At 38.7% G+C, this 26,026-nt stretch overlaps 4 protein-coding genes across 5 annotated transcripts; 3 read left to right on the forward strand and 1 right to left on the reverse strand.

The window, feature by feature from the left end:
* The first annotated feature begins 400 nt into the window (after positions 1 to 400).
* Positions 401 to 3,455, forward strand: LOC137594986 (tumor necrosis factor receptor superfamily member 5-like). The gene is made up of 7 exons (XM_068314722.1): positions 401 to 527; positions 685 to 810; positions 946 to 1,074; positions 1,643 to 1,742; positions 1,819 to 1,889; positions 2,032 to 2,157; positions 2,422 to 3,455. Exons 1-7 carry the CDS (start codon positions 401 to 403, stop codon positions 2,577 to 2,579), a joined length of 837 nt encoding a protein of 278 aa, XP_068170823.1. The 3' UTR covers positions 2,580 to 3,455.
* A 1,666-nt stretch (positions 3,456 to 5,121) lies between these two features.
* arl8ba (ADP-ribosylation factor-like 8Ba) lies at positions 5,122 to 11,713 on the forward strand. Its single transcript, XM_068315251.1, has 7 exons — positions 5,122 to 5,344; positions 8,925 to 9,005; positions 9,095 to 9,168; positions 9,283 to 9,376; positions 9,478 to 9,545; positions 10,120 to 10,190; positions 10,827 to 11,713. The coding sequence occupies exons 1-7, from the start codon at positions 5,222 to 5,224 to the stop codon at positions 10,874 to 10,876; spliced, it is 561 nt and encodes a 186-aa protein (XP_068171352.1). The 5' UTR covers positions 5,122 to 5,221; the 3' UTR covers positions 10,877 to 11,713.
* A 327-nt stretch (positions 11,714 to 12,040) lies between these two features.
* edem1 (ER degradation enhancer, mannosidase alpha-like 1) lies at positions 12,041 to 21,180 on the forward strand. Of its 2 annotated transcripts, XM_068314708.1 has the most exons (12): positions 12,041 to 12,625; positions 13,181 to 13,253; positions 14,496 to 14,599; positions 16,374 to 16,545; positions 16,653 to 16,836; positions 16,953 to 17,127; positions 17,408 to 17,528; positions 17,619 to 17,789; positions 17,882 to 17,955; positions 18,042 to 18,138; positions 18,850 to 19,032; positions 19,123 to 21,180. In XM_068314708.1, exons 1-12 carry the CDS (start codon positions 12,150 to 12,152, stop codon positions 19,210 to 19,212), a joined length of 1,920 nt encoding a protein of 639 aa, XP_068170809.1. In that variant the 5' UTR covers positions 12,041 to 12,149; the 3' UTR covers positions 19,213 to 21,180. The 2 variants fall into 2 exon arrangements, 1 of the variants encoding a protein (XP_068170809.1); XR_011035368.1 differs by lacking the exon at positions 19,123 to 21,180 and having other exon boundaries at positions 17,863 to 17,955; positions 18,850 to 18,886.
* A 202-nt stretch (positions 21,181 to 21,382) lies between these two features.
* gnat1 (guanine nucleotide binding protein (G protein), alpha transducing activity polypeptide 1) lies at positions 21,383 to 25,064 on the reverse strand. The gene is made up of 8 exons (XM_068314709.1): positions 24,803 to 25,064; positions 23,795 to 23,837; positions 23,566 to 23,707; positions 23,215 to 23,372; positions 23,005 to 23,133; positions 22,778 to 22,907; positions 22,546 to 22,699; positions 21,383 to 22,463 (listed from the first exon to the last, which is right to left on the reverse strand). Exons 1-8 carry the CDS (start codon positions 24,906 to 24,908, stop codon positions 22,273 to 22,275), a joined length of 1,053 nt encoding a protein of 350 aa, XP_068170810.1. The 5' UTR covers positions 24,909 to 25,064; the 3' UTR covers positions 21,383 to 22,272.
* Positions 25,065 to 26,026: the final 962 nt, after the last annotated feature.

Raw genomic sequence — 26,026 nt, forward strand, 5'->3', positions numbered from 1 at the left:
CCCTCATTTAGCGCTAAAAAAAATCTGTGCCAACGCCACACATCCAGTATTGTCTGCTTTTGTTGAACAACATTAGGTGTTTGCTCCCATTTTTTACAATTTGAAGCAAAACATGACAGCCTTTGTCTCTTGTGTCCCTAAAAAATCTCATCTTTACTTCATCCTTAAAACAATTATTGGCTATAAAAGAAAAATAATCATGAAGTAAGTATGAAGGTTCACAAAGGCAAAAAAAATATTGTCCTTTCAAATTATTCTAAATGGTTTTTCACTTCCTGAACTATCATTTGCGCTTTGTCTGTCAAACATTGCCCCTAAGTTAACCACAAGCACAACTTATAATGACGTCAGTAAACAGACAAGATAAAAGCCCCGAAGTTCATGCAGAGCAGTGGTCATAATGATTGTTGTCAGCCCTTCTCTGGCAGCTCTATGTGTACTGAGCTTTTGGACTATAGGATATACGGCAGGCTGTCGTGATGGACAAGCTGAAGTAGATGGACGATGCTGTGACCCGTGTCCCCCAGGTAAAACACACAACTAATTTGCAATGAATGACCAATATGATTTATATTCGTCTCTCAGATTGTTTAATCCTTATATGATCTTTATCATAATAGAGGTAGCATATGCAACACTGATGGGCAATACCATTCATTGGAGTGACTGTTTCTCATTTTGAAGGTAAATATATGAAAGAATTTTGCTCAAAGAACCATCAAACGATTTGTGAGCCCTGTGAGGATGGCTACTACTCCAGCAACTATACCATGTTTGACAGATGTGAGAAATGTCATTCATGCCAACAAAGTAAGATTATAAGAGGTCATAATGACAAATGAAAATAATGATTCAAAAGTTTGATTTACATGACAGTGACAGTGGATGGAAGCCAAAATACTGGTTATACAATCCCCTTTGCTTTCAATTTTTACCTTGTTACAGAATATGAAGAAAAGTGTACATTGACCACAAACTCAAAATGTTCTTGCCATTCTGGTTTCTTGTGCTCCAACCACATCTGTTCAAAGTGTGAGGAGAACAAATGTGTCATAGGAGAGAAAGCGAGGACAGGTGAGAGTGGTTACATTATTTTGAAGTTGTAGCAGCTGTTTATTTTATAATTTGTTTCTGCTGGTACAATTTGGTTTGAACATTTTGCCTCACCATATCTGGCTCAGTTGGTTCATGCGCAGTACTTTGGGGTGGTAGTAGCTCAGCCTGGAGTTGGCTGGCTCAAGACCAGAGTGAACTTTAGAAATGTGAGTGTGAACTAGCAGTGGAGATGTGCCAATTCATCTCAGTACTTAATAACTCAATACTTTTAAAATCCCATACGAGCATCACACACAAAATACAGCTTAAGTTGATAAGTTTGTCGTTTTTCAGGAACTGATGATGGTGTGAGAGGAAAAGTGAAATGCTTTCAAAAATACATTTTTAATGTGTGTATTAAAACTCCTATTACTAAAATTGTATTTCTTGACACATTTTACTCAGAACCAAAGATGTGATTATTGGGTAGCCAAGAATCTGTACGTGACACATTTCACAGAAGAAGAGCAACATTTATCTTGCTGTTAATGCTTGTAAACCAACAACAGGCAACCAAAGACTATCTCTCTGTGCTGTATGTATGCAGTTGTATCCTCAGGTGTAGAGTATTCCTATCTGTGTGAGCCCTTATGTCCTGACAGCGAATATTTTGATGTGAAAGAAGAAATCTGCAAGCCACGAGCCCAGTAAGGTTTGAGATTACACTAATAATTTCTCACAGAAGACCACATTACAGTAACACCTACATCTTTTGGTCAACAGGTGCAGTTTACTCGGACTTGTTGAGCAGTTTCCAGGAAACAAAACCCGCAACTCAATTTGTGATGGAGGTGGTATGTGAACAAACACTAATGGGAACTATAGGCTGCTTGAAGGCAGATCATGGATGGGAAATGTTTTATATCTTACATAAAGGCCTCATGATGATGTAGCTGAAATTAATTAATATTTGACTTTGATTTGATGTATCACCAGAGAGACAAAATCATGATGGAGTCATCACACACATGATCCTCGTCATGTGTTTTGTTTTGCTTTGCATCACTCTCCTTGTGTTTCTATCTCGTGCCTGTAGAAAGAATATAAGGAAGCGTCAACCATGTAAGTATGCACCAATACTGATTTTTTTTAAAGTAGATAAGGAATTTTTTTGCCCACTTTGCCCTACTTTGATGTTTATGCAACATAGAAATTTCTCCCTCAGTTTTATTTACAAAACAGCTCAAAATGTGTCAGGAAGCAACGAGTCTGATAGTTAGCCACAAAAGATGCTATTAACCTGTAAAATATATGATAAAACTGCTCTGGGTATTATAATAGTGTTACATAATCACATTTAGTTTGTATGTTTTATCTTTGCTTCAGGTAATAATCCCATCAATGTTGCAGCAGTCTCCTCCAGTGCCCCAAACTTTCACCTGTCTAAGGAGGAGAGCGGGCTCCAGCTCATCATCCAGGTTGAATCCAAGTGCAGTGACAGTTTGGACGAACTGGATCTAGAAAAAGTCAAAACCTTCCAATAAAAATTCTGAAATAACAACAGTCTGTTCATACAAACACACCATAATTAATGGTGCAACAGTACAATTAATGCTGTTCGATATCAGCACACATTTAACAATAGTCAACTATTTGTGAGTAATTGGCCTAATTTTTACCAAAATCTCCAAGATGATGGAGGTTTTGATATGAAGATTTTGTAATTTTATTTTTGAAAGGTGTCCAAGTCGGTGGCATGTTGGTACAGTGGGTAACGCTGTTGCCTCACAGCAAGAAGGTTCCGGGTTTGATTCCTTTCTGTGCTCAGTTTGTATGTTCTCCTGGTGTCTGAGTGGGTTCTCTTTGGGTTTTCCAGCTTCCTCCCACATCCACAAACATGCAGCTTAGGAGAACTGGCACACCAAATTGTCTGTAGGTGTAAGTGTGAGTGTGAATGGTTGTTTGTCTTTTGAGTGGCCCTGTGATGAGCTGACTTCTGGTCATGGATCCCTGATGAAATCGACAAAGCAAAATTCAAAAAGCAAGCAGAGACCAAAAGGCACACAAAGAAAAACTCACAAGGAAAATGGAAAGAAGATCACTGAGAAGACATGGGGCAAGCACGTAGCAAAACCGACGACAAAAAGATTTCAAACCATCTGACAAACCAGATTAACTGACAGTGAGCACAAGGAATCAAAAAGAATGAACACATTGAGACAAACAAAATCCCAGGGTCATGACAGATTGACAGAAAAGAAGATAAATGCTGAAGAGGAGTTGTAACTCAAACAGACTTGGGTGACCACATATTTGTCAATCAAGATGCAGTAGATTAAATCTGATTCAAATGATTTCATTAATCTTCTTGTGACTGTCTCTTTAGCCACTTATCTGACATACGGGTTTCGAGTTATGCCAGTGCATTGCAGGGCCACACACATACCGACAACCACTCACACAGACACTCACATCTACAGACATTGTGGCGTGACCAGTTCACCTAATCGGAATTTTTTTGGTGTTAAGAGGAAGTTGGAGAACATATAGAAAACCCACACACCTACTTGGGGACTTCAACACTCATGTGGGCAATGACAGCGAGACCTGGAAAGGAGTGCTTGGAATGAACGACCTCCCAAAAATGAACAGGAGGGGCGTTCTGTTATTGGACTTCTATGCTAGTCACAGATTGTCCATAATGAACACCTTGTTTGAGCACAGGGATGTCCATAAGTGCACATGGCACCACGACAATGTAGGCCGGAGATCGATGATCAAATTTATTGCTGTATCATCACTGAAGGAACGAGATCCCAGACACAAGTGGTTGAAATGAGTCCTCCGTAGAGTGGGTGGGCACACCTTAAAAGATAGGGTGAGGAGCTCAGTCAGCAGGGAACTCCGAGTAGCCGCAGTCCTCCATATTGAGCGGAGCCAGATGTGGTGGATCGGGCATGTGTATCGGATGCCTCCTGGATGCCTTCCTGGGTCTCCTACCGGTAGGACGGTACCAGAGATGGAAATACTGTATTACATTTATGAATATCATGTCAAAAATTTCCTTCCTCCCCAAAATTGAAAAAAAAACCCCACACAACAACAACAACAACAACAACAACAACAACAACAACAACAACAACAACAACAACAACAACAAACCAGAATAACAAGAGTTAACATCCAGGGATACATTTTCAAATCTCAATCACTTTCCAGAGCTCATAAATTGTTATACCATTGCACTCTGGGGCATGCACACATTGTGATGTCACCATGATGATGTTGCTTGACTGAGATCTTCAAATTCAGTGATTTCCCCTTATTTCTTGAGTTTGAAAAGTTAATCTCAACATTTGGAATCTTTTATTGTTTATTATCACTATATTGAGAGTTGAACAATAAAAACAAGTTTTTCTTTGAGGGCAGATCTGGATCTATATTTGGTCAAGATATAAATTCATTCATTCATCTTCTAACCCCTTCTTCCACCGTAGCAGGTCGGGGTATGAATTCCAAACACAAAATCAAAAGACAGTGAATCTGTATTATCTCAGTTGCATATTGGGGGCAGTGCCATGTTTCTACGCCACACTCGTATTATCAAATATTTTTTTAATCTCTCAGATCTGGATTCAAATCCATTTGACCAAAGAAGTGGAACGTAACGGGTTGCCGATGCCTAAACATTTTCAGTTTGATTGATTCTTTTCTGTGCTGTATTTGCATGTTTATGTAGGTTCTCTCTGGGTTTTCCTCCTACCTCTAGAAAAATGGAGGTGGACACCAAGTTGTCCATAGGTGTGAGTGTGAATGGTAGTCGGTTTTTCATTTGATGAGCTGGCATCTCATTCGGGGTGTACCCCTGGTGTACCACAAGGCAAATAAGCGACTGTAGACAAGACGATTGCTATTGTCTAACAAGAAATTGTATGGATAAACAAACATGGTGCTGAATAGTTTTTTCACTTTCAACAGCTTGGTAACGATCAAGAGGCACCTCTGCTTTCCTTGCTTCAACCTGGGTGTAGTTCCTCCATGTGAGGGTGGGGGCGCTGTCGAGCGTGTTGAGCGCGCACTGATCATATGACAGCTACCGACTTCCCTTCCCCGCTGGAAAACGCCACATCTGACAGGGAGAGGGGGAAAAGCACCACCGCGGGGGAATTAGCACACCGACCTGAAGATGCTGGCGCTAATAAACCGGCTTTTGGACTGGTTCAGGTCTTTGTTTTGGAAAGAGGAGATGGAGCTGACGTTGGTCGGCCTCCAGTACTCTGGAAAAACAACATTTGTTAACGTGATCGCTGTAAGTCTTTAGCCGCTAACCTAGCCACCTCTCTCGGTTTTTGCTAATACTATTAGCCTAATAATGGACAGCAGTTGCCAGGCTTGTGCGGTGCTACACCATAATGTAACCGGGTTGAAAAAACGATGAAATAGCAGTTGTTCCAGTGTCAGCAGGTCACTTATGCTTAGAGTCCCACTGGTGGTCACTATCCGGTCATTATCTGCTCAGAACCACAACACCACGGACTGTCACTGCGGTGATGTGACATTACGTCTCTGGAAGCATGGGCTCATTTCTTGACTCTGAAAGTGTTTAGATTCTAACAATTTTAGCTCAAAATGTTTGACCATCACAACACTGCACGTTCCAACCAAAGCCAGTTGTCTGCAGGCCTACTGCAACAGGTTGAACTGACCTCCACTAGAAAACAAATCACACAGACATGAAACAGGCAGACAGTCGATAAACTTGCTGTTAATTTTTAAGCTGGTGCATCTTTTTTTTTTTTTTTTGTGGAACATATTCAAAGGGGGGATGAATTCACCTGCCATTTCTTCATGTGACTGCATTAACTGGTTAAAAGCATCATAAATTTGTAAATACCTGGATTGACCCCTGAGATAGAGCTTAAACTACACTGTCTGGTCCTAAAGGCTTAGCAGTGGAGCATTGTGTTTTTGCAGGACATTTCTGTTGTGCAATGTTTGCAGTGGTTTCTCAAAACTGTTTCTGTTCAATGTCACACTCAGATTTCCGTCATGACATTTTGCAAACACAGGTTATACTCCAATCATCGCTCCCTGATAACTATTTAAACACCACATTTTATTATATATCCTGTGGTATGCAGTGATGCGTAAACACACCGACACACACACTAGTGTTTTTGGTTTGTGTGATTGTATGGGTATGGTTTTATTGTCTTGACATCATTTTAGGAGGTTTAATTTATTAAAGAGCTAAACTATCAGCTCATTATTTTGTAAATGAACTAATTCAAAACAGGTCCTATCAGTTTCATATGTTTTTTCTGTGTTTATGCAATAGCAATCTGAACACTTTTTTACTGTGAAAATCTCTAATTTGGACATTTAATAGACCAACTGATTAATTAACCAGTGTAATTAATAGGAAGATGAATGATTTACTAAGTTCTGGAAAAGCACTGACGTTTGCGATTAACTTCCAAATAAATCTGTTTCCTGGCAGTATATTATTGCCTTTATTGTAAAGAGTACATTCTGGTCACCAGCCTTGGTATATGACATAACTACAGTATTCTGTCAGGTAGGCGGACTGCGAGGAAGTCGGGGTTTGGGGTTGGAACATAAGTCTTGTTCTTCCTATAACTGAAGATAAAAAAAATGCAGAGTGAACAGATGTAATGGAGTGTGGTATAGTAGTTCCTTCTTAGTCATAAGACTGCTGCTGCTCATATCCACTTAGCTTCATCAGCTGACTCTGTCATGTGTTGAAGTTGGTGCTCACCAGACAGCAGAAGTGTAAATGAAGGATGAAACACTGTAGTGAAAGAACAGCTTTTTGGCTCATTTGATTTTAAAATGATTTATTCTGTGGTTTCTTTTTGTTTTACCTTCACCTACTTTTATACATGACAGATTTTTATTGACATATATATTTTTATGATATAAGGTTTCCTTTTTCAGTCAACAGATTAGATAGAGGCATGCTGTATCCATATCTCCTCAGAAACAGCTGGACAGAGTTTAATGAAATTTTTGTCCATACTTGGTAGGGACCCTGAAAGTGTTCATCGTATTGTTGGTTTGTTAACTTTTGGTTTCATTCATCTTTTTAAAAAAATTAAATTAAGCACATTTGAACTTGAATCACGTTCATTTTTGCTGCTGTAATATTTTCAGCTGTGATAATGGAGATTATAATCTGTCCACAACAGCGCAAATTGAATTTTCATGGCAATCAATGTCTTTGGACACAAATTTTTATTAGGTTAAAAAATTGTTTTATTGATTGTAAAACAATGTTATACAAATATTGTATAAACTAGTGGGAACCCGTGGAAATTCCATGATAAAACAATATCAGACTTCATACCAAACATATGAAAACAAATGTGTTGGTATTATAAACCAAGTGCACCCAACGTAGTCCAAAATCAACGTGGTGACGTAACGACTTTGTATTGGCAAATCATGGATTGTGCTGGGTGGGCATTGCAAAGCTGTTGATGAATGTTAGCAGGTTAACTGGAGAAAGAAAGTTAACTAATCGTGACATTTAGAAAGGAGCTAACGTTAAAGGAAAAGCCACCTGTCAAAAGAGCAGGTGGAAAAGAAATTTTAGAGGAGTGATAGTTCTGTTAGCTGACTACATGAACAGAACTGTATGTAATTAGTTAAAGGGAGACTAAAGTTAATTTTAAGTGACATATGTTGTTCATCATCATGAAAAATAGAAGAAAAAATAAATTTTATGTGTAGCATCATCCCTTTGGTCATAAACACGATAATCTGGTCATGAAAACATTTATACATTATCTTCAGTTGCTCCAGACATTAATTAATTATCCACTAAACCTTTGGAATTCAGAATAAATACTATGGGTTGTCTGAAAACGATCTTACCTTCAAATCTCTTTGGAAATCCTCCGAGGTAAAGTGCCCATGACAGATCCTTGGTCATATTGACCCGGTTTATCCGTACTCTCCATCTCCTTCCTAGCTTCCCCTAGCTGCTGCGGCGAAGGCTTTAAGCATTTCAGACCAAAGGGATGATGCTACACATATAAAATTTATTTTTTCTTCTATTTCTTCATAATGATGAACAACATATATGTCACTTAAAATTAACTTTACTGTCCCTTTAAAGACCATTTTTGTCAGATGCCCGTTTACCATTTTTGGATCCTACTTAGATTGTCCCATCCCAAACTGAAACCATAGCTGGACAGACTGTTGGTGCTAGCCAGCTAGCTTCACTCAGAATTCGTTACTGTTTTCTGTGTTGTTCCTGCTGTTTGGACTCTGCTCAAAAACATGAAAATTGTTGGAACAGTTCTGACACTCTAAAATTATGTTAACTGGGAAGGTGTCAATCAACGTGAGGGAATAGTTTCCTAAGAAGTATAGTTATTCTCCTAACATAGCAGATGCCTTACGCCATATTGTTCATGTGATTCCTTCTGGCAGATGCGCCATGATTGGTTGGGCGCTTGATTGACAGGTAGTGGGTGGAGTTGGTGACAGCATGACAGCGTGAGACTTTTCAAGTGAGCTTATTCAGATATATACGTAGGTGGAGATAGCAGAAAGAGATTTGACTCCAAACTACTGCGGAAACCTTGTTAATACACTATAATTCCACTCAATGCCATTGCTACACTTTGCACTATTTCCTACTGTTGGGCTGTCTGATAAAATTACTTCATGCTACTTTATTTTATTGAAAAGCTGAAAGGAAAAGAAGATTTTAATGTGTATAATCAGTCAATTGTGTACATTTGTGCATGCCTCCATCCCACCCCACATATATTATCTTAAGCAAATTGCAGTGATCATATCAGACAAAATGGAAACAGTTTTATATAACACAACTTACATTTGTACCATTTTCACAGTCTGGGCATTTCAGTGAGGATATGATCCCCACGGTTGGGTTCAATATGAGGAAGGTCACAAAAGGAAATGTCACCATCAAGGTATTTGAAATTTAACAGTCATACAAAAATAAGTACATAGTCATTGCCATGCAGGATACTTATACAATGAATTGCCCTTAATTATGTAGATCTGGGATATAGGAGGGCAGCCAAGATTCAGGAGCATGTGGGAGCGCTACTGTCGAGGAGTTAATGCAATTGTGTGAGTATTGATGTTTTCAAGCATGTCTGTAAAACAAATGAGTCAAATTTTAATATGTACTTGGGTATAATGTAAATCTGACTAAAAAACTGAATTGTTTTTGCGGATATGTAGATACATGGTTGATGCAGCTGATCGAGACAAGGTGGAAGCATCCAGGAATGAACTTCATAATTTGTTAGAAAAACCTCAATTGCAAGGAATTCCTGTAAGTGTTCTTTTGAAAGCAATTTTAACATTTATGTGATTTGCAATTCTGTGAATGATTACTGGCAGAAGTTTAGGATGTTAATTGTAATGTGTTTTCAGGTTTTGGTTCTTGGTAACAAAAGGGACCTCCCTAGTGCTCTAGATGAAAAGCAGCTCATTGAAAAAATGTAAGTAAGACCAAAGATGGAAATGCCTCAGTGTATTTAGCTTAATCACCTCTTTTACTATTTTTTTTTAAATTTAAAACGGTGCGCTGCGTGTTCTTTGTGTTTCAAAAATGACTATTTTAGTTTTACAGGAGGAAATATTCGAGATGTGAAATTTGAAAATTGTCTTAAAATCTGGCTGTACTATATATTTCACATTCTGTTGATGTCACTTATGTTAAAGCAAATTAGAACTATTTTTGGCTTAAATGTGATGAAGCTGGGAAGTTATATTAACATGTCCGGAAAAAAATAAACCAAATAAATAAAATAAATGTTGTTTGAGCATAAATGTAGACATGATCAGTTGTTGTTAACTGTAATGAACTCCCTCTGCTGTCAAGTTAGAGACACATGCTGGAAATTGAATTCTCACTGGCTGCGGATAACTGAACTGATGACTGTGAACACACACACACACACACACACACACACACACACACACACACACACACACACACACACACACACACACACACACACACACACACACACACACACACACTTATTCATTCACCTTCTGTCCATTTTGTAGGAATCTTGCAGCTATTCAGGACAGAGAGATTTGCTGCTACTCAGTTTCCTGTAAAGAGAAAGACAACATTGGTGAGTTGGTGCTGAACAGATGCACTTTTACTATTTCCATAATTTCAGTTCAGTTTCAATAAAAATGAGCCTGTAAATGAGCAATCTAAATTGCATTGTTCTGTTGGTGCAGATTCTCATTCATTTAGGTCATGGTAATCCTTGAAGGTTTAATCTGAAGCAAATGGACTGTCAAATCAGTCCCCTTACTTCAGAGTGCACCTTCAAACTTTATTATGGGCTGGCAAAAGCAAGCTCAACAAACTACTTGAATGAACTACACAGCATTTGCCCATTAAAGTAATTTACTCACCTTTTGAATGCACCTGCAGTGTATGTGTTATAGTTTGGAAAAATCTTTCAAAAGTGACAAAGACAGCCCTGCTGATGTAAGGAAGTATATTTAAGTGTACAATGGGAATTCAAAGATTGGGATGGAGTAAACACGGGAAGGCAGTGAACATAAGTAATGTTTATTTTGTTTGACAGCTGCTTTTCTAAAACTCTGTGATTTTTACCATCCTAGAGGCAGAGTTTAATGTTCTTGTGTTAACTCGCAGTAAAGAAATTCTAAATAATATATATGATCATGTTTGATTTGGAAATGTTGGAATTATAAATCAACTTCCACACTAACTCAACATTTTTTGACTCCAGATATTACACTTCAGTGGCTCATCCAGCATTCGAAATCCAGGAGGAGCTGAAAATGCAGGAAATGTTCTCCTATGTTTTTGCCATATCGCTGTCATGCCACAACCCCATCATTCTGCGCTGATGTACAGTCTGCAACTCTGATGCTTTACTGTTGTGCACTACTGAAAATTGTGATTCTGAAAGCAGAACTAAGAAATGCAATTGGCATAATTTCTTTTTGTGTAAGTTAGAGTAAAAACACATTTTCTGTTTTACTATTCACTCATTAAACAAATGCTCGTACTCAATAGTTTATAACACTATTTTGGGGTATGCAACATCCTAGTTCTAGGACGGTTGATTCCGTTGTACAGGCCTCACAATATGAAAAGATGCTCTTCAAACAGTAGGTAATGATGTCAGTTGATGGATGATGTGAATATGCAGATTTTCAAATTTCTATTGAGATTTGCTCTGTGATTGTCTTTGATGGTTGTCACTTTTCACATGATCATGTCAATTGTTTTAGGAAAAAACGTGCATTGAGCAGGTCAATTAATGCAGATCTGTGCAAATATCAGGCTAGTATGATTTTTACTGAGACGTGTGTATATGAATATACAATTATATTTAAAGTCTGAATGTACTTAAAGCTATGGTGTACAGGATTGTGTGATTCATATTGGCCTCTGTAAGCAGCCTCAGTGAATTGATGTCCTTTGTGTTTCTTTGAGACTGAGATGGCAGATTTCAAAGTGCCTTGTGCAATGTGTCTCACCCCTTAAGAAAAGCAACAAAAAGAGGACGAAAACAAACCCACCACTGCATTAAAAAAATCAAGGAATAAAGAAGGCATGCTTTTTGTTTTGAAAGATTCTCCTGTTATTTGTACTAAAAATGGTTCAGTTGCTTCTTTGTGTTTTTTTCTTCTTAATCTCCATTTGCAAAGTAATTGACTATCCCTGATATTTAGTCAACAGCCGTTCAAACATTTAATCTATTGTAATTCAACCCAAAGCATGTCATGTCTCAGTTTAAAGACCAGTCAGCGCGACGTTTCACTCTCGAGGAGTCGGAGAAAGACACGTCAGATATGCATGGCGAAATTGACAGCTCCGTAGCCAATCACAGGATGAATCACGTCGCTATTCAGTGACGACACCGAGGCAGGTCCAATCAGATCTGAGGGGTTGGGCTAGGATAAATCTATTACAGGAAGTGTGTGACAGAATTAGAGAAACCTTTCTGCTTGCAATTTACCATCAGAAACCGGATTTCGGGTTTATTCATTCCTCACAGGTGTGTGGACTTAAATTATGCGTTTTAGACCGACCTGGATCAAAGATGCAATGGAGGTCAGTAGTTGTTGGTCTGGTCGTTTTGAGAATCTCCCTCGGCTGTGTATTGTGGTTAGCCTTCGGACTCGGACCTAATGTTAGCTGGGGGTTCAACTTCCCTCTCAGTTTCAGTTTGCACAAGCTAGACTTGTTATTCAGAGATGAAAATATATCCAACAAGGGGAGCAACTCGTGGTCTCAACGAATAAAATCAAACGGCCATAAATACGAAGCAATGCCGAGCACCTGTACGAGGGTCGGAGAGGAGTCCCTCAAGAGATCCTACCTGAGCCTCTTCGACGGCAACAAGGACGAGTACGTCCGGAGATACAGCTCATTCCCGGACACACTGAGGTCGAAAATGAAGGACATGGCCAAAGATATGTTTTATTTTGGATATGACAATTACATGAAATATGCCTTTCCCGAGGACGAGCTGAATCCCATTGACTGTCAAGGAAGGGGACCCGACGTGAAGAACCCGTGAGTGACTTTCCTACATCCACACCGTGTTTTCATCACTGGACTGATCAGTACAGTAGGCGCTCGATCCCATTTGATGGGATTGTTGACACATTAGAATTGATTTGTTCCATGACTTTTTTGGAACCATGTGGAATCTGTTGAGGCAGTGAATCACTTGAAGTGTAAGAAAGTTCCTCCTATCGTGACATCTTCACAGTTCTTGTTTGGAATGGCCAGAAGTACAGAATGAAAAAAACAAACAACCGATCTACTGTACATACTGCCTTTGTAATAGGAAGGAAATACAATTAAATATTCAAATTTGTCATGACATTGATATTTTAAAACTTTAAAAGAAGACTTTAAATACTGACTTGAAAAACGATGAAGCAATAACCACAGGTACAATAACAATACACTCATAAAACTAATAGTTATCTGCCTTATCATTCAGTTTCAAGCTCCGAAGACACCGGTCTGAATCAAACACTAAAGGATCACTGCTTTGTTATCTGTTAAGGATTTCTCCTTCTTTGTGTCACTACTGAGTTTATTTCATTGCTTGTATTTCAGGTCAAACATCAACATAAATGACGTCTTAGGAAACTATTCCCTTACGTTGATCGACACCTTAGACACCCTGCTGGTAAGTTCATTTTGGGTTCTCTGATACAGTTTATGATAAATTACGTACAACTATCCTTTCGTGTGTACATACAAATGTGGAAATGCTAAAACAAAATTTGAGAAGGATTTATGAATTTGCCTTTTCATTAGTATTGGCATTTGACAATTAATTGTAAAAATGCATTAAACATCATAATTTATTGCCAGAGGTAGAAAATGTCATTTTAAAAAAATGATCTCATCACTTTTGTCATTCACTTTGAAGCAGTAGTTATCCTTTCTTGTGTTAAATATTGTTTTTATTCCACAACCAATCTCAACACAGAGGTGTAGCCTAGAATCCCTCCAGATTGTTATGGTATTATTTTTAGTATGTGACCCCTAAAATTGATAGTCCTTTCCCCAGCTCAGCTCCAGATCCACAATCCAAAACACGCCCTAGAATAGTAATTTATTGCACAAAACTTATCTATGTTTTATTTAAGTTGAAAGTGTCTCTGAGCCTCTGCCTATTATTGTTATGAATGGGAAAATGCAATAGAAGCCAATTATGGGGCAGCAGTGGCTCGGTGGTAGAGCAGGTGGTAGAGTGGGTTGTCCAATGTTCTAATGTGGGCGGTTCGATTCCTGCTCCCGGCCAAAGATTCAGGTAACAATGATACTTTTGTCATTAATCGAGTCTAGAATTGTGCTGTTTCTTAATGCTGCTAAGCTAGGTTTGGCCCCAGTGACGTATGACGCCCATATGACCACTGAACGCGGAAGCTGCTGCGGCGCAGATTTTAAGCTTTTTTGACCAAAGGGATGATGCTACACACATAAAATTAATTTTATTCTTCTATTTTTCATAATGATGAATAACATGTATGTCACTTAAAATTAACTTTACTGTCCCTTTAAGTTTGAAGCCTGAAATGTGGCAAAATGTCAACGAGGTTTTGGGGGGCCAATACTTTCGCAAGGCACTGTATGTATGTATATATATGTATATATGTATGTATGTATGTATGTGTATATGTGTTTATGTATGTGTGTGTATGTATGTGTATGTATGTATGTATACTGTATATATGTATGTATATATATGTACTGTATGTGTATATATGTATTGTATGTATATGTGTATATATATGCATTGTATGTATACGTATGTATGTATACTGTATATGTGTATATATACTGTATATGTATGTATGTATGTGTATATATATATATATATATATATATAACTTGTTGTTATATAATATTTTCTCTCCTGCAGGTGCTTGGCAATGTCACAGAGTTCCACAAAGCTGTCAGACTGGTTATAGATACTGTTTCTTTTGACAAGGATTCAACAGTGCAAGTTTTTGAGGCAAACATCAGGTAGAGAAGTTGCTATTTTTAATGTTATGCCAATGAATATGTTGCCCGGTGTAGGTACAGCATCTTCTCAGTGTGAAGACAGAAATGTATTCACATGGTTTGAGTAAACTCCATTTCCTTTCTATTATTATTTCCTTTTGGATTTGACAGTGGCGGGCTGTGCATTTCACACCTAGTCCTTCAGTGACGTTCTACTTAGTCAAGCTTGCATAAATACATTCCATAATACCTTAAGCAGCTCCTGACACTGCCACCAATATAGCATTCGAGGACTGACATTGCTCAAATGGGACAAAAACCAAAATCCCTTCTGAAGAGGCGTCAGCCCTACTCCTTTTATTGTCACTCGCACAGAAGGATCCCACGGCCACACTTTTATAGACGTCACACAACTGCATCACAGAACAAACCGGTTGTGCTATTTACGCACATGACCATCATTTATGACACCACAGCTGGGGAAACAGAATACAGAAATACATGAACACACTACTAGATGCTGCATCACCTCAATTGTGAATAACTGCAATGCAATCACACAGCTGTGCAAGTGCACCACATTATTTACACACATTACAGAGGAGCAAGAATTTTTTTCATTTTTAGTATATTTGTCATTTTATGTCATTCTAATTGATGTGACATGAACAAAATAAAATTATTAGAACATTTAATATGAAAAATAAAATGTACTCACAAAAACAGGTGTTCAGGGCTTATTTAAACACAAAAATCCTTTCTGCTCAAGAACACTTAACTAGAACACTCTAGCTAGTTGAGGGATTGGAACCTTGTCTCACAAGAGCTAGCTTCTCTTCAAATATGCGTCTGCATAGTGCCGCCTTCTCAGAAGTGAATATCCAATCACAGGACACATACATGTCAGGTGAACGTGAGGCCAGCTAGAAGGCCTTGAGTCCCCAACTCGTGATCTAATTGGCTATTGCATCTGTCTATTAACTACACACGTGGACAAAATTGTTAATGAAAGAAAAACTCACAATGGTCACCAAACTCACTTGAAACTTACAAAGTAACAATAAATACCCTAAATAAGATAAATAGATCTCAATCTCGATCGCGGATTCCTTAATTGCGTGGGATTCCTGGAACCCATTAATCACAAAGAACGAGAGCACACTGTATATGCATATATATGTAATATACAGTGCGCCCTCGTTACTCACGGTTAATGCGTTCCAGGAACCACACGCGAATAATGAATTTATCTTATTACTTACAGTAATTAAATGTTTATGAACCGTCCCCATACCGATATTAAACCACGTTCTATCTGTATTACCTTTTCCCACACTCTTATCGACTGTTTGAAGCGCTTTTGTGGTTCAAGTAAGCACGAGACTCATGGAACATAGTGCACTTCCGGATGTCATCAGCCAATAGAAAGCGTGTACGCGCAAAATGCATTAAAATATAATTTTATCATAAATATTATCGTGATTTCTGGTTATGGTAGGCCAGCAGAGTAGGCCTTGCTGGCCCGGACTGTCCACGACTGGAATTTGATATACATTTCAGTCAACAAAATGTTCTATTCATTTCACAAAGATGCCAGGGTACACATCTTTTAATACTTATGAATACTCTGGTAATAAGATTCATAGGACTTGTGTTTTAATACAGCCTGAATTCTGTTAGTTCATATTATTAACTTGAAAACAACTCAGAGAATTCATACCCTCATCAATACATGTCATTTTAATGCTGTTTTATCATTGGACTTATGCTTAATGCTCTTTTTTTCTCTCCAAAGGATATTGGGAAGCCTTATATCATCTCACATCCTGCTGACGGACCCAAAACATCCCTTTGGTAAGGTGGACTTTGAAGACTACGATAATGAACTGCTTCACTTGGCTCATGACTTGGCTGTCCGCTTATTGCCGGCCTTTGAGAACACTATCACTGGCATCCCTTATCCGAGGGTGAGTGAAACTGGCCAAAGAATAAAGGAACTATCCAAAATGCTTGTACTGTACTCGAGAGCATGAAATTATACTCGGCATATTTTTGACTTCTATCTTGAATACAGGTGAATCTGAAGACGGGAGTTCCAGCTGATAGCATCAATGAGACTTGTACTGCTGGCGCTGGGTCCCTCCTGGTAGAATTTGGGATTTTGAGTCGCTTGATTGGCGATTCCACCTTTGAGTGGGTTGCAAGACGAGCTGTCAGAGCTCTGTGGAGCCTGAGGAACAATGAAACTGGTCTGTTAGGTAAATACAACTATTCGAATATAGCTTATTTTCAAGTGCAGTTAATTCTACGACATAAAAATGGCAGAGAATTATCATGATATATAAAGCGACTTTCTTTCTGTAATTGTTTTTAGGGAATGTAGTGAATATCCAAACAGGTCAGTGGGTTGGCAAACAGAGTGGTCTGGGAGCTGGTATGGACTCGTTTTATGAGTATTTGCTCAAATCATACATCCTTTTTGGAGAGAAAGAGGATTATGGAATGTTCCAAGCTGCGTATGAGAGCATTCAGAATCACATGAGAAGAGGGTGAGTCCCACACTTAAAACACTCCAGCTAGTTGAAAGTAACTAGTTGTGTTGGAGGCATGAGGGAGTGAGATGGGATTGAACCCGAGGAGTGAGACTATCACCTCCATCTAGATGAGTCTCTGTCGGGGGGGGACGTAATGAAAATGACAGTTTCTCGTGTTCTTTTTTCACATTCGCATTCTGCTACACAGTCACACTGACAATATCAAGGGACATAACCTTCACCATGTGACTGACTGGTGTGTATTGTGACACAAACTCTGCCTCTGTTTTTTCAGGAGAGAGTCGTGCAATGAAGGAGAGGGTGACCCACCTCTGTATGTTAATGTGAATATGTTCAGCGGCGAGGTAATGAACACCTGGATTGATTCCCTTCAGGCCTTCTTTCCAGGGCTGCAGGTGAGATTAGGAACTTTCAGCTTTTGACAGATGGTGTAAAATGTGGGGGGATTTCAGACTAAAGGTACATATTTCATTTTTGTGTACTAGGTGCTGAGCGGTGATATAGATAATGCAATTTGCTTGCACGCCTTCTACTATGCCATCTGGAAGCGATTTGGGGCTTTGCCAGAGAGATACAACTGGCAGCTCCAGGCTCCTGATGTGCTCTTCTACCCTTTAAGACCAGAGCTGGTGGAATCGACCTATCTGCTGTACCAGGTAATGGTTTGACCTGTCACGAGACCTCATGTTTATTCATTGTTTGTAGTATGTGGCATTTGTGGTCTTTCAGTCGTTTAATTGTCCTGCAGGCGACCAAAAATCCTTTTTATTTGCACGTTGGAATGGATATTCTTCAGAGCCTTGAGAAAAATGCCAAAGTCAGGTGTGGATAATTTAATTTGCATGTTTTTTAGGAATTTTTATCATGCTTGATATGCCTACTTTAATGTCCAGCTATGTCATTTACAGATGTGGTTATGCCACTCTCCACCATGTTGTGGACAAATCCAAAGAGGACCGCATGGAGAGCTTCTTCCTCAGTGAGACGTGCAAATACCTTTATCTGGTAAGTTGAACATGTCAGAGAGATAGAACTACACTGTAATGTTACAACAGTAAAGTCTGAGAGCCTATCATAATACTTAATGGGTTGTAGTTTTTCAAAAGTTTAGGATTTGATCATATAATAAGTCGGAACATTATATTTCCACACATTGAAATGTGCTTTTACCAAGATCGGCAAGATTTTTTAAAACAGAGTACAGTAGTGGAGAAAAATATTCACAATAATCTAATTTGATCAAATTCTAATATTTAAACTAGTACTACAATAAATATATTTGTATTTTAATACAAGAAGTCATAGATAATTTGAAAACTGTGTAAGAAATAGCAACATCATGTGTAGCGCTGTTGCCTCCCAGCAAGAACGTCCTTTGGTTTGATCCCACCAGAGGCCTTTCTGCGCGGTGTTTATATGTTCTTCTTGTGTTTCTGTGGATTCTTTCCATCTTCTCAGGCTTCCTCCTACCACTAAACACATGGAGCTTAGGTGAATTTGTCTCTTGAAATTGACTGTAGGTATCACTAAGACCATGAATGGGTGTTTCTCTGTTAATAGACTGGAAACAAGCTCTTTCTGTTTTTTTAAGTACTTGCATATAATTTTTAATTTTGTGGATGTCACCGAGCCATTATCAGAATAAAGCCAGATCCACTTTTAACTAGACTCTCTCCAGCCTGTCAAAAAAACAGAATTGTCTCTCTTGCATCACAGCTGTTTGATGAGGACAACCCGCTACATAAATCCGATAACAAGTACATCTTCACCACGGAAGGACACGTTGTGCCAACAGACAGGCGCTTCAGGGAGAAACAGTGGAAAGACTTGTTTCCATGTGAAGAGATGGTGACTAAAGAAGACCAAAATCACAGGCCACCACCTAACAACATCAGCAATGTGAGTCCCAGCCTAACTGCCTGTTCACCATTTTCCATGTCATGTGTAGCTGTACTATCTACTATGTACTGTTATTTATCATTCCTGCAGTGCAACCGGATCCCAGAGGAGCGACGGTACGCTCTGCCGTTAAAGAGCATGTACATGAGGCAGATCGATCACATGGTGGGTCTTTTCTGAGTAAGAAGGTGATGTAAGACACGGTGGCAACAACACGAAGAAAAGAGGCCTTAAGCTCAACACCCACTCAGGTGTATTTCCACTTTTCTGCTGCTCAGGATTCACCAAGAATCTTAATACTAAAGCAAACCTGAGAAAGTATCTCGATCACTGGCTGTATAGAAATGAAAGGTGAGCGTCATCTCACCTGGAGAACCAGGAATCACACAGATATTGTGTAAGTGACTTAAGAACTCCAGTTGAGCAGAAAGCCTTTGTTATGATGTTTCAGTTCAGGTATGACTGTGTATAAGGTGTGTGTGTGTGTGTATAAGGTGTGTGTGTGTGTGTGTGTGTGTGTGTGTGTGTGTGTGTGTGTGTGTGTGTGTGTGTGTGTGTGTGTGTGTATGAGTATGAGTATGAGTATGAGCATTAGCATCTGCATACCTGAAAGTACAATTGACAAGTGAGTGTGAATCATGGTGTTTATGGGAATAGTGCCATCAAGCTACACATACCTAAAATGCATAGCATATAAAACACTCAGAATATTTCTGTGAACATAATTAGTGCCTCTTTGCAGTTGATCTTCCACATTAGTGCTTTTAAAAAATTAAGGGCTGAACATTAACAGATTATGTGTAAAGTGCCTTCAGCTGTTCTTCGTCTGTCTGGATGCTGCACAGTACACATTCTTAGAACATAATGTTAAGTATTTTTTGAGGCCACTGTTGATTTTGCACAATAGATGTCATTCCATATGTAAATACATTTTTATGTATTATATGTAAAGTTGTTTTTTTTTAAATTGATGAAAGAAGCCATGACATGATTTCTTTTAAAGTGAATGACTGAAAATGTGTTTTGTTTCCATCATTTCCTACACATGAAATGACTGGAAGAGTCACTTGCTCTGTCTTTTAATTGCACATGCTCTCATTTACAAATTTTTATGTTTTGAGAACTCAGGGTTCAGAGGAAACAAAATTAAATCAAGTGATATTTTTAGAGAAAAAAAAACTTTCCTGAATTGTTGTGTTCTTAAAAGTTTTTATCAGTTATGTAAACACTTGCAACTTTTTTAATGTGATTTTTAAGGGTGACTGCACTGAAGTCTGTTACAATTGTGCTGTGAATATTCACAACTGTTCCACACAGACAGACAGGTTCACAATGTCACTTTAACTGTGATGTTTGAGAGGTTTTTTTGGACTGGTCCATGTTTTGGTGATCGTCCTGAACATCTAAATCTCAGCAGAGCCACAGGCAGCGGGGTTTGGTAACAACACAACGTTGGCATATTTGCCCTCATTAGGAGACGACAAAAGTTTTGTCCAAACCTATTTTTCTCACATTACCTTTTAGGTTTCACAGTGTTGAAAATGCAAATAATCATTTTGTGCTGAGGGTTACCTGAACAGTGTGATGTCACTTCATACCAGCCTTAAACCAAATCAACCAAAAGTGATGTGAGAGTGTGAAAAGCCCACAGGTCAAGTAGTCTGTTGCTCAGGAAATGCAGACAAAAGTAGAAATCCTGCAGGACTGTCACATTGTCATGCATAAATTTGACTTATGGTGTTTATTACAATCCAGTAGTAGTTCTAGTAGTAACAGTAAGAGCTGATCAAAACAAGAGTCGGTTGGATGGTATTTTAACGCATGTTATGTTTAGTATAAAGACAGGCAACGGGAAATTGGTTCATCACTATACTCATTAATGTTTATGAAAATAAGATATATTTTTAATTGGCTTTGTGAGTTATTGTAAGTAGATCTTTTATTTGGACAGTGTCAATCCAGCTGTGAAACCCTGCTACCAACGTTTTGCTAAACTACATCTCGAACTGGCTGCTGATGGCAGCTTGATGTTCACCAGACAGCGTGGAAGTGATATGTTTTTATCTAAAATGCAGCACGAAAGCAAAATGCGCATTCGTGGAATCATAGACTCTTCCTTTATATAGACTGAAAGGTCAAAGGTCATGTGTTTGTCCACAGCCAGAAGTTCTCCACCTAATGCCATAGATGAGTATAGAAATGATGAATATTCCTATTTGAAAATTTATCTTAAGTTGGCCATCTTAAGTTAAGACTTAAGTTATTGAAGTCTACTTAAGATATCTGGCTCCACATTTCTAGAGGAGCAACCAGAAATATTCTGTGAAATGAATAAATAACTGAACAATAAGTGCTGTGTCAGTTTTTATTTGTGAAAAATAGAAAGCTACTCACTTTCCTACAGAAGCTTTAATAAGTTACATGAAGGTTTATAATCATAGATTTCTGTTCAGGACTTATAAACCTGTAGATTCACTTTTAGACAAAGATTTCAACTAGACATATATCTAAAACTTTTATTAATCCACATGGTGTCTCCACGCTCCATGAACTATGAAAGATAGAAAACATTTTAAGTATATACACTGGCCCTTTTCTAATGCTTGCCCTTAAATTAAGTTTGTTAAAGGTTTGAATTATGTTTCTGTGCTTAAGCCATTTCTAATGAGAAACTTGTAACGCAAGTTGAGATGCATCTGTAGTTGGTTAGAGACCTATAGCTTTGAATCTTACCTCCATTCTAGCCATTTATCAAAGCATCCAGTTGATGCCTGACGTTCACATTAATGCTTGTCATTAGAAATGGCTTCATGCTGACAGAAACCTTCGGTATCTTAGCTACATATTGCATCTCTTCCAAGGCGGCTTCAATAGTGAGCTCCACTAAAATTCAACTGATTTGACATCTAAACAGGATTTTTTGACTGAAGAGTCTTCTGATTTCAGTTTACTCAAATTCTTTGGTTAAATTTTAAAAGTTTTCTTTTGAACAAAGATATTTTCATTTCTATATTTTTCACATTCGTCAGTTTGAGTACTAGTGTTGGAGGGAACAATTTAATCTTCATTTGGTCGTCAGTTTGAATTTGGGAGATGCTGTGGATTGTGACAGGGCTACATCACCCTGCGGGACAAAAAGTCACACTGATTAATATGTTGGTCCAAAACATTGAATTTTGAATCATGATTTCAACACTCTGTAAATGTCACGCGCCTTCTCTGGGTGTCTCAGCATGACTCTTAGAAGAGTCCACAATCCTTCAAGTTTTCTTTGATGATGATGTCGGTTACAGCATCAAACACAAATTTGACATTCTCTGTGTCTGTAGCACAGGTCATGTGAGAGTAGATTTCTTTGATGTCTCGGCGCATGTTCAGGTCCAAGAACTGGATCTTGATGTAGTTGCCAGCATCTTCGTAAGTATTGGGCCCTTAAAGAGATGAAATCAGGATGAAGGGGGTCATGTAATTTCCTTCATGTCTGCAACTAACAACAATTTGTGATTATCTCACCATCATAGTCGGGGAAACACATGCTGAGATGAGCTTTCTTGATCTTCTCAAGGAACACATCTTTCTTGTTGAGGAAGAGCACAATGGAAGTGGTGGCGAAGTATCGGTGGTTGCAGATACTATTGAACAAGTGCAGACTTTCGTGCATTCGATTCTGAAATGACAGTTTTATTTTTTACTAAGTTTAAGTTGATATTTAAAAAAGAATGTCTATCTTCAAGTGCTATCATACCACTTCATCATCCTCCACCAGCACCATGTCATAGGCGCTCAGAGCAGCAATGAAGATGATGCAGGTTACGCCTTCAAAACAATGGATCCACTTCTTCCTTTCCGACCTCTGGCCACCCACATCAAACATTCTGCATGGAATCATGTTTCCTTAATTATGAAGTAATCCAGAATAGTGGATGCTCTGGTGACGAGTTTGGGATACTATTTTAGAAATGAGCACATTACCTGAAATGAAGATCCTTGAAGGAAAACTGAGTCTCAATGATTCCGGTGGTCTTAACTCGAGATCGAAGCACATCCTGCTCCGTGGGCACGTAGCCTGGTAGGACAAGTCTCTCCAAGTCATTCAGGTAACTTGGGGGGAAAATAAAATGTACTAAATAACAAGATAAAAGTAAGGTATCATACTTAAAAGATTCTGCTTAGGTGTCTTACTATCCAGCAGAATCGTTGAGTTGGTACTCTGAGGCCCTGTCAAAGCATGCCTGAATGCCAGAGTCCTTCCACAGGCGCAAAATGATGTCTGACAGCTCTTTAGGCATGGTGCCTTCCTCAATGGTGTCTGCAAGGTGCATGAGCTTTCTAGCATCATCCTGTGATGGGGGGTGCACAGAGATGCGTGAGTTGCAGTCAGTAGTCTGTAGAAACCTGAACTAGACATCATTCAACTTTTTTTTTGTAGTGCGCTTGATCATGTCAGCAGACATTTCAAACCATTTTTAAAGAAAGAGAAACCCAACAGAAACACACACACACATGAAGCAGCTCTATCTCAGCTATACCTACCTGCTGATCAGCGTGACCGTAGTTGATGTTGAGTGTGTTCATGGCCTTCACAATGGCCATGATGGACTGCAGGGTGTTGCTGTAGATGATGGTGATGAACTCCAAACATTCTTCACGTGAGTAACCATCTTTGTGGATAATTCTGAGGAGCAAATGCAGTATTATTTTGTATTTTACAGCCAAGTAGAGAAGAAATGAGACACTATAGGGCAAAGTCAGATCATCTCACTTCATCTGTTTGACGATAGTGCTTTTTCCTGATTCTCCGGCACCTGAGTGAATAAAGAAAAGTATTTTTTATAGAATTTAGTGGTAATTCATTCTCAATGTCATGAATGACTTTCTTAATGATAGGTTGTGTTTCTATTTGCATTTCTATTTTGTTTCTTTAATGTTGGAGGAGACTGACTGGAATGATTAATCACGGGTGACTCAGAGGCACTCATCAGATGGAGGATCCCAACAGGTCCTAATACGTTTTAATTCAAGCCTAATCTTGTTGAAAGCTGATGTCAGGGGGAACTCTTCCTGCTCTGACCTACATAGTCATTAGGAGATGAAGAAGCTGGATATGATACATATTCTTTAAATGCACTATAACAGAAATGCAGAGAAAATGACTCTTGACTGTACTCTGCTTTTCAATCCAACATAGTTAAATGAGTTAAATACTCATTAAAAAAATGAATGATTTGTTGGTCCACAAAGAACCAAATAAAATGTAAATACCATAACAGATTTTCTTCTCTGATCATCTAACTTTATCATATTTTATTCTACCACCACAAATCCTGTTTGGGATACCCACAGGTGGATTAAGGCCTTTGCATTGCAGGACTTCTTGTTTCAGGATTAACAAGGGATTGGCTTGAGTGATTAATGATTAAGTGTCTGTCAATTCAATGACACAGGTTATCAGCCCTTTACTTGATGGAAACACTGATCATTTTATTAACGAGAAGGTTTTTTTTGTACAAATATTACATTATTTTTCAATCTTAGCAAATGTTGAAAGGTTATAGGACCCTGAGTTAGTCAACGAGAAGTGTTGTGTTGATATGTAATGTACCACAGAGTAAATCTAACTTTTTACCAGCTCCAATAATATCCCAGTGACAAATAGCTTCACTATTTTTCTTGTTGGCTTCAAAAATCGCTTTGCAAACATTGTGAAGCAATTTTTACCCTTGAACATGTACGACCATGATGAGAAGGTTTCCTCTCTCTGCATCTTTACCTAGCAGCAGCAGCTTGACAGTTCTTGCGTCCTTGTCAGCATCCTCCTTCAGCTTCTTCTCCAGCTCTCTGGAGTGTTTTTCCTCAGCGCTCGCTCCAGCCCCCATCCTACTTTTCCTGGCTTAGGGCCCCCTCTGCTTAAAAAGCCACTGGCAGGAAAAATGGAAGTAGGTCCTTTGTGATCGCTTACTTCCCAACCGATGATGGTAACTGTGCAGCTGATGTGTCAACTGCCTGCTGCAAACAGTGGACAATGTTTGAGTAGTTCCTCACTTAGGAGAGGATTTTGGGCAACCTCTGCCCACCTGACCATAGAAGACCAATCAAGTGCAAGGACAGGGATGTTTAAGGGTCGAGGAGAGGGGTGAGGAGGGGCAGACATACTATACATCAGTGTAGGAGTGAACAAACCTTCAGGGGGACTTTGCTGTCCTCAGCGGAAGATGAACATCGGCTCAAGTGCTTATCTCCCTACGCTGTTATTGGTTGCCATCAAAAGAGAGGCATGTGATGTGAAATAACTCCGTTCTGAATATCAATAGCTTGATATGAAGTTTGCCAACCTGTTGTCACATGAGGGCAGAAGTAGAAATGAAACCATGTATTTCAGTAAATATGGTCTCTAGTCTTCCAGTCCTTTTTACAGAGACAACACAACATAAAACCATCACACCAAATATAGCCTGTGAACTAAATAAGCAGACTCCCCCAAATAAATAAAGAAATAAAAATAGAAAGACAAACAACAGCAATATCAAAAACACATGGCAGAAGATATACTGACATTTCTTACAGGATACACGCAAACTAGATGTGCTCTGAAGTGCTTAAAGAGCTTTGTGGTCTCACCTGAGAGATCTTATTGACCTCAATCTGAAGATGGTTGAGGATCTTAATCTACTCACTTTCAATTATTTATACTGCATGCATGTTTACTTCATTATAGTGTTTGGTGTGTTTGTGTATATGTGAGAAAACATTGCACTGCATTTCCCCATAGTAACCTGCTGTTTTCCCTGTGTTGTGAACTTTTATTTTAAAAACGAGCTGAAAATAAAGTTGATTATTACCACTTACTGTCCTCTTTCAATGGAGCTTAAACTCCTGAGTAACTAAAGCCAATGGAAATATTGTAGTGTTGTTATTCTTGTGCCTTTTACTCCACAGCTGTAGTTCCTCATTACTTTACATATATATAGACATAAACTACTAAAATATGCTGAAT

Source organism: Antennarius striatus, chromosome 5 (genome assembly GCF_040054535.1).
Source record: "Antennarius striatus isolate MH-2024 chromosome 5, ASM4005453v1, whole genome shotgun sequence".
Taxonomy (NCBI): domain Eukaryota; kingdom Metazoa; phylum Chordata; class Actinopteri; order Lophiiformes; family Antennariidae; genus Antennarius; species Antennarius striatus.

Bases quoted from the DNA above. Each gene is read 5' to 3' on its own strand.
- LOC137594986 (XM_068314722.1), top strand. From the start codon at position 401: ATGATTGTTGTCAGCCCTTCTCTGGCAGCTCTATGTGTACTGAGCTTT. The intron at 528-684 runs GTAAAACACACA...CTCATTTTGAAG, and splicing joins CTGTGACCCGTGTCCCCCAG to GTAAATATATGAAAGAATTT. The intron at 811-945 runs GTAAGATTATAA...ACCTTGTTACAG, and splicing joins ATGTCATTCATGCCAACAAA to AATATGAAGAAAAGTGTACA.
- arl8ba (XM_068315251.1), top strand. From the start codon at position 5,222: ATGCTGGCGCTAATAAACCGGCTTTTGGACTGGTTCAGGTCTTTGTTT. The intron at 9,169-9,282 runs GTGAGTATTGAT...GCGGATATGTAG, and splicing joins CGAGGAGTTAATGCAATTGT to ATACATGGTTGATGCAGCTG. The intron at 10,191-10,826 runs GTGAGTTGGTGC...TTTTGACTCCAG, and splicing joins TAAAGAGAAAGACAACATTG to ATATTACACTTCAGTGGCTC.
- edem1 (XM_068314708.1), top strand. From the start codon at position 12,150: ATGCAATGGAGGTCAGTAGTTGTTGGTCTGGTCGTTTTGAGAATCTCC. The intron at 13,254-14,495 runs GTAAGTTCATTT...TCTCTCCTGCAG, and splicing joins ACACCTTAGACACCCTGCTG to GTGCTTGGCAATGTCACAGA. The intron at 17,128-17,407 runs GTGAGTCCCACA...CTGTTTTTTCAG, and splicing joins CAGAATCACATGAGAAGAGG to GAGAGAGTCGTGCAATGAAG.
- gnat1 (XM_068314709.1), bottom strand. From the start codon at position 24,908: ATGGGGGCTGGAGCGAGCGCTGAGGAAAAACACTCCAGAGAGCTGGAG. The intron at 23,708-23,794 runs GTGAGATGATCT...TTTGCTCCTCAG, and splicing joins ACTATCGTCAAACAGATGAA to AATTATCCACAAAGATGGTT. The intron at 23,134-23,214 runs GTAAGACACCTA...TTTCCCCCCAAG, and splicing joins CTCAACGATTCTGCTGGATA to TTACCTGAATGACTTGGAGA.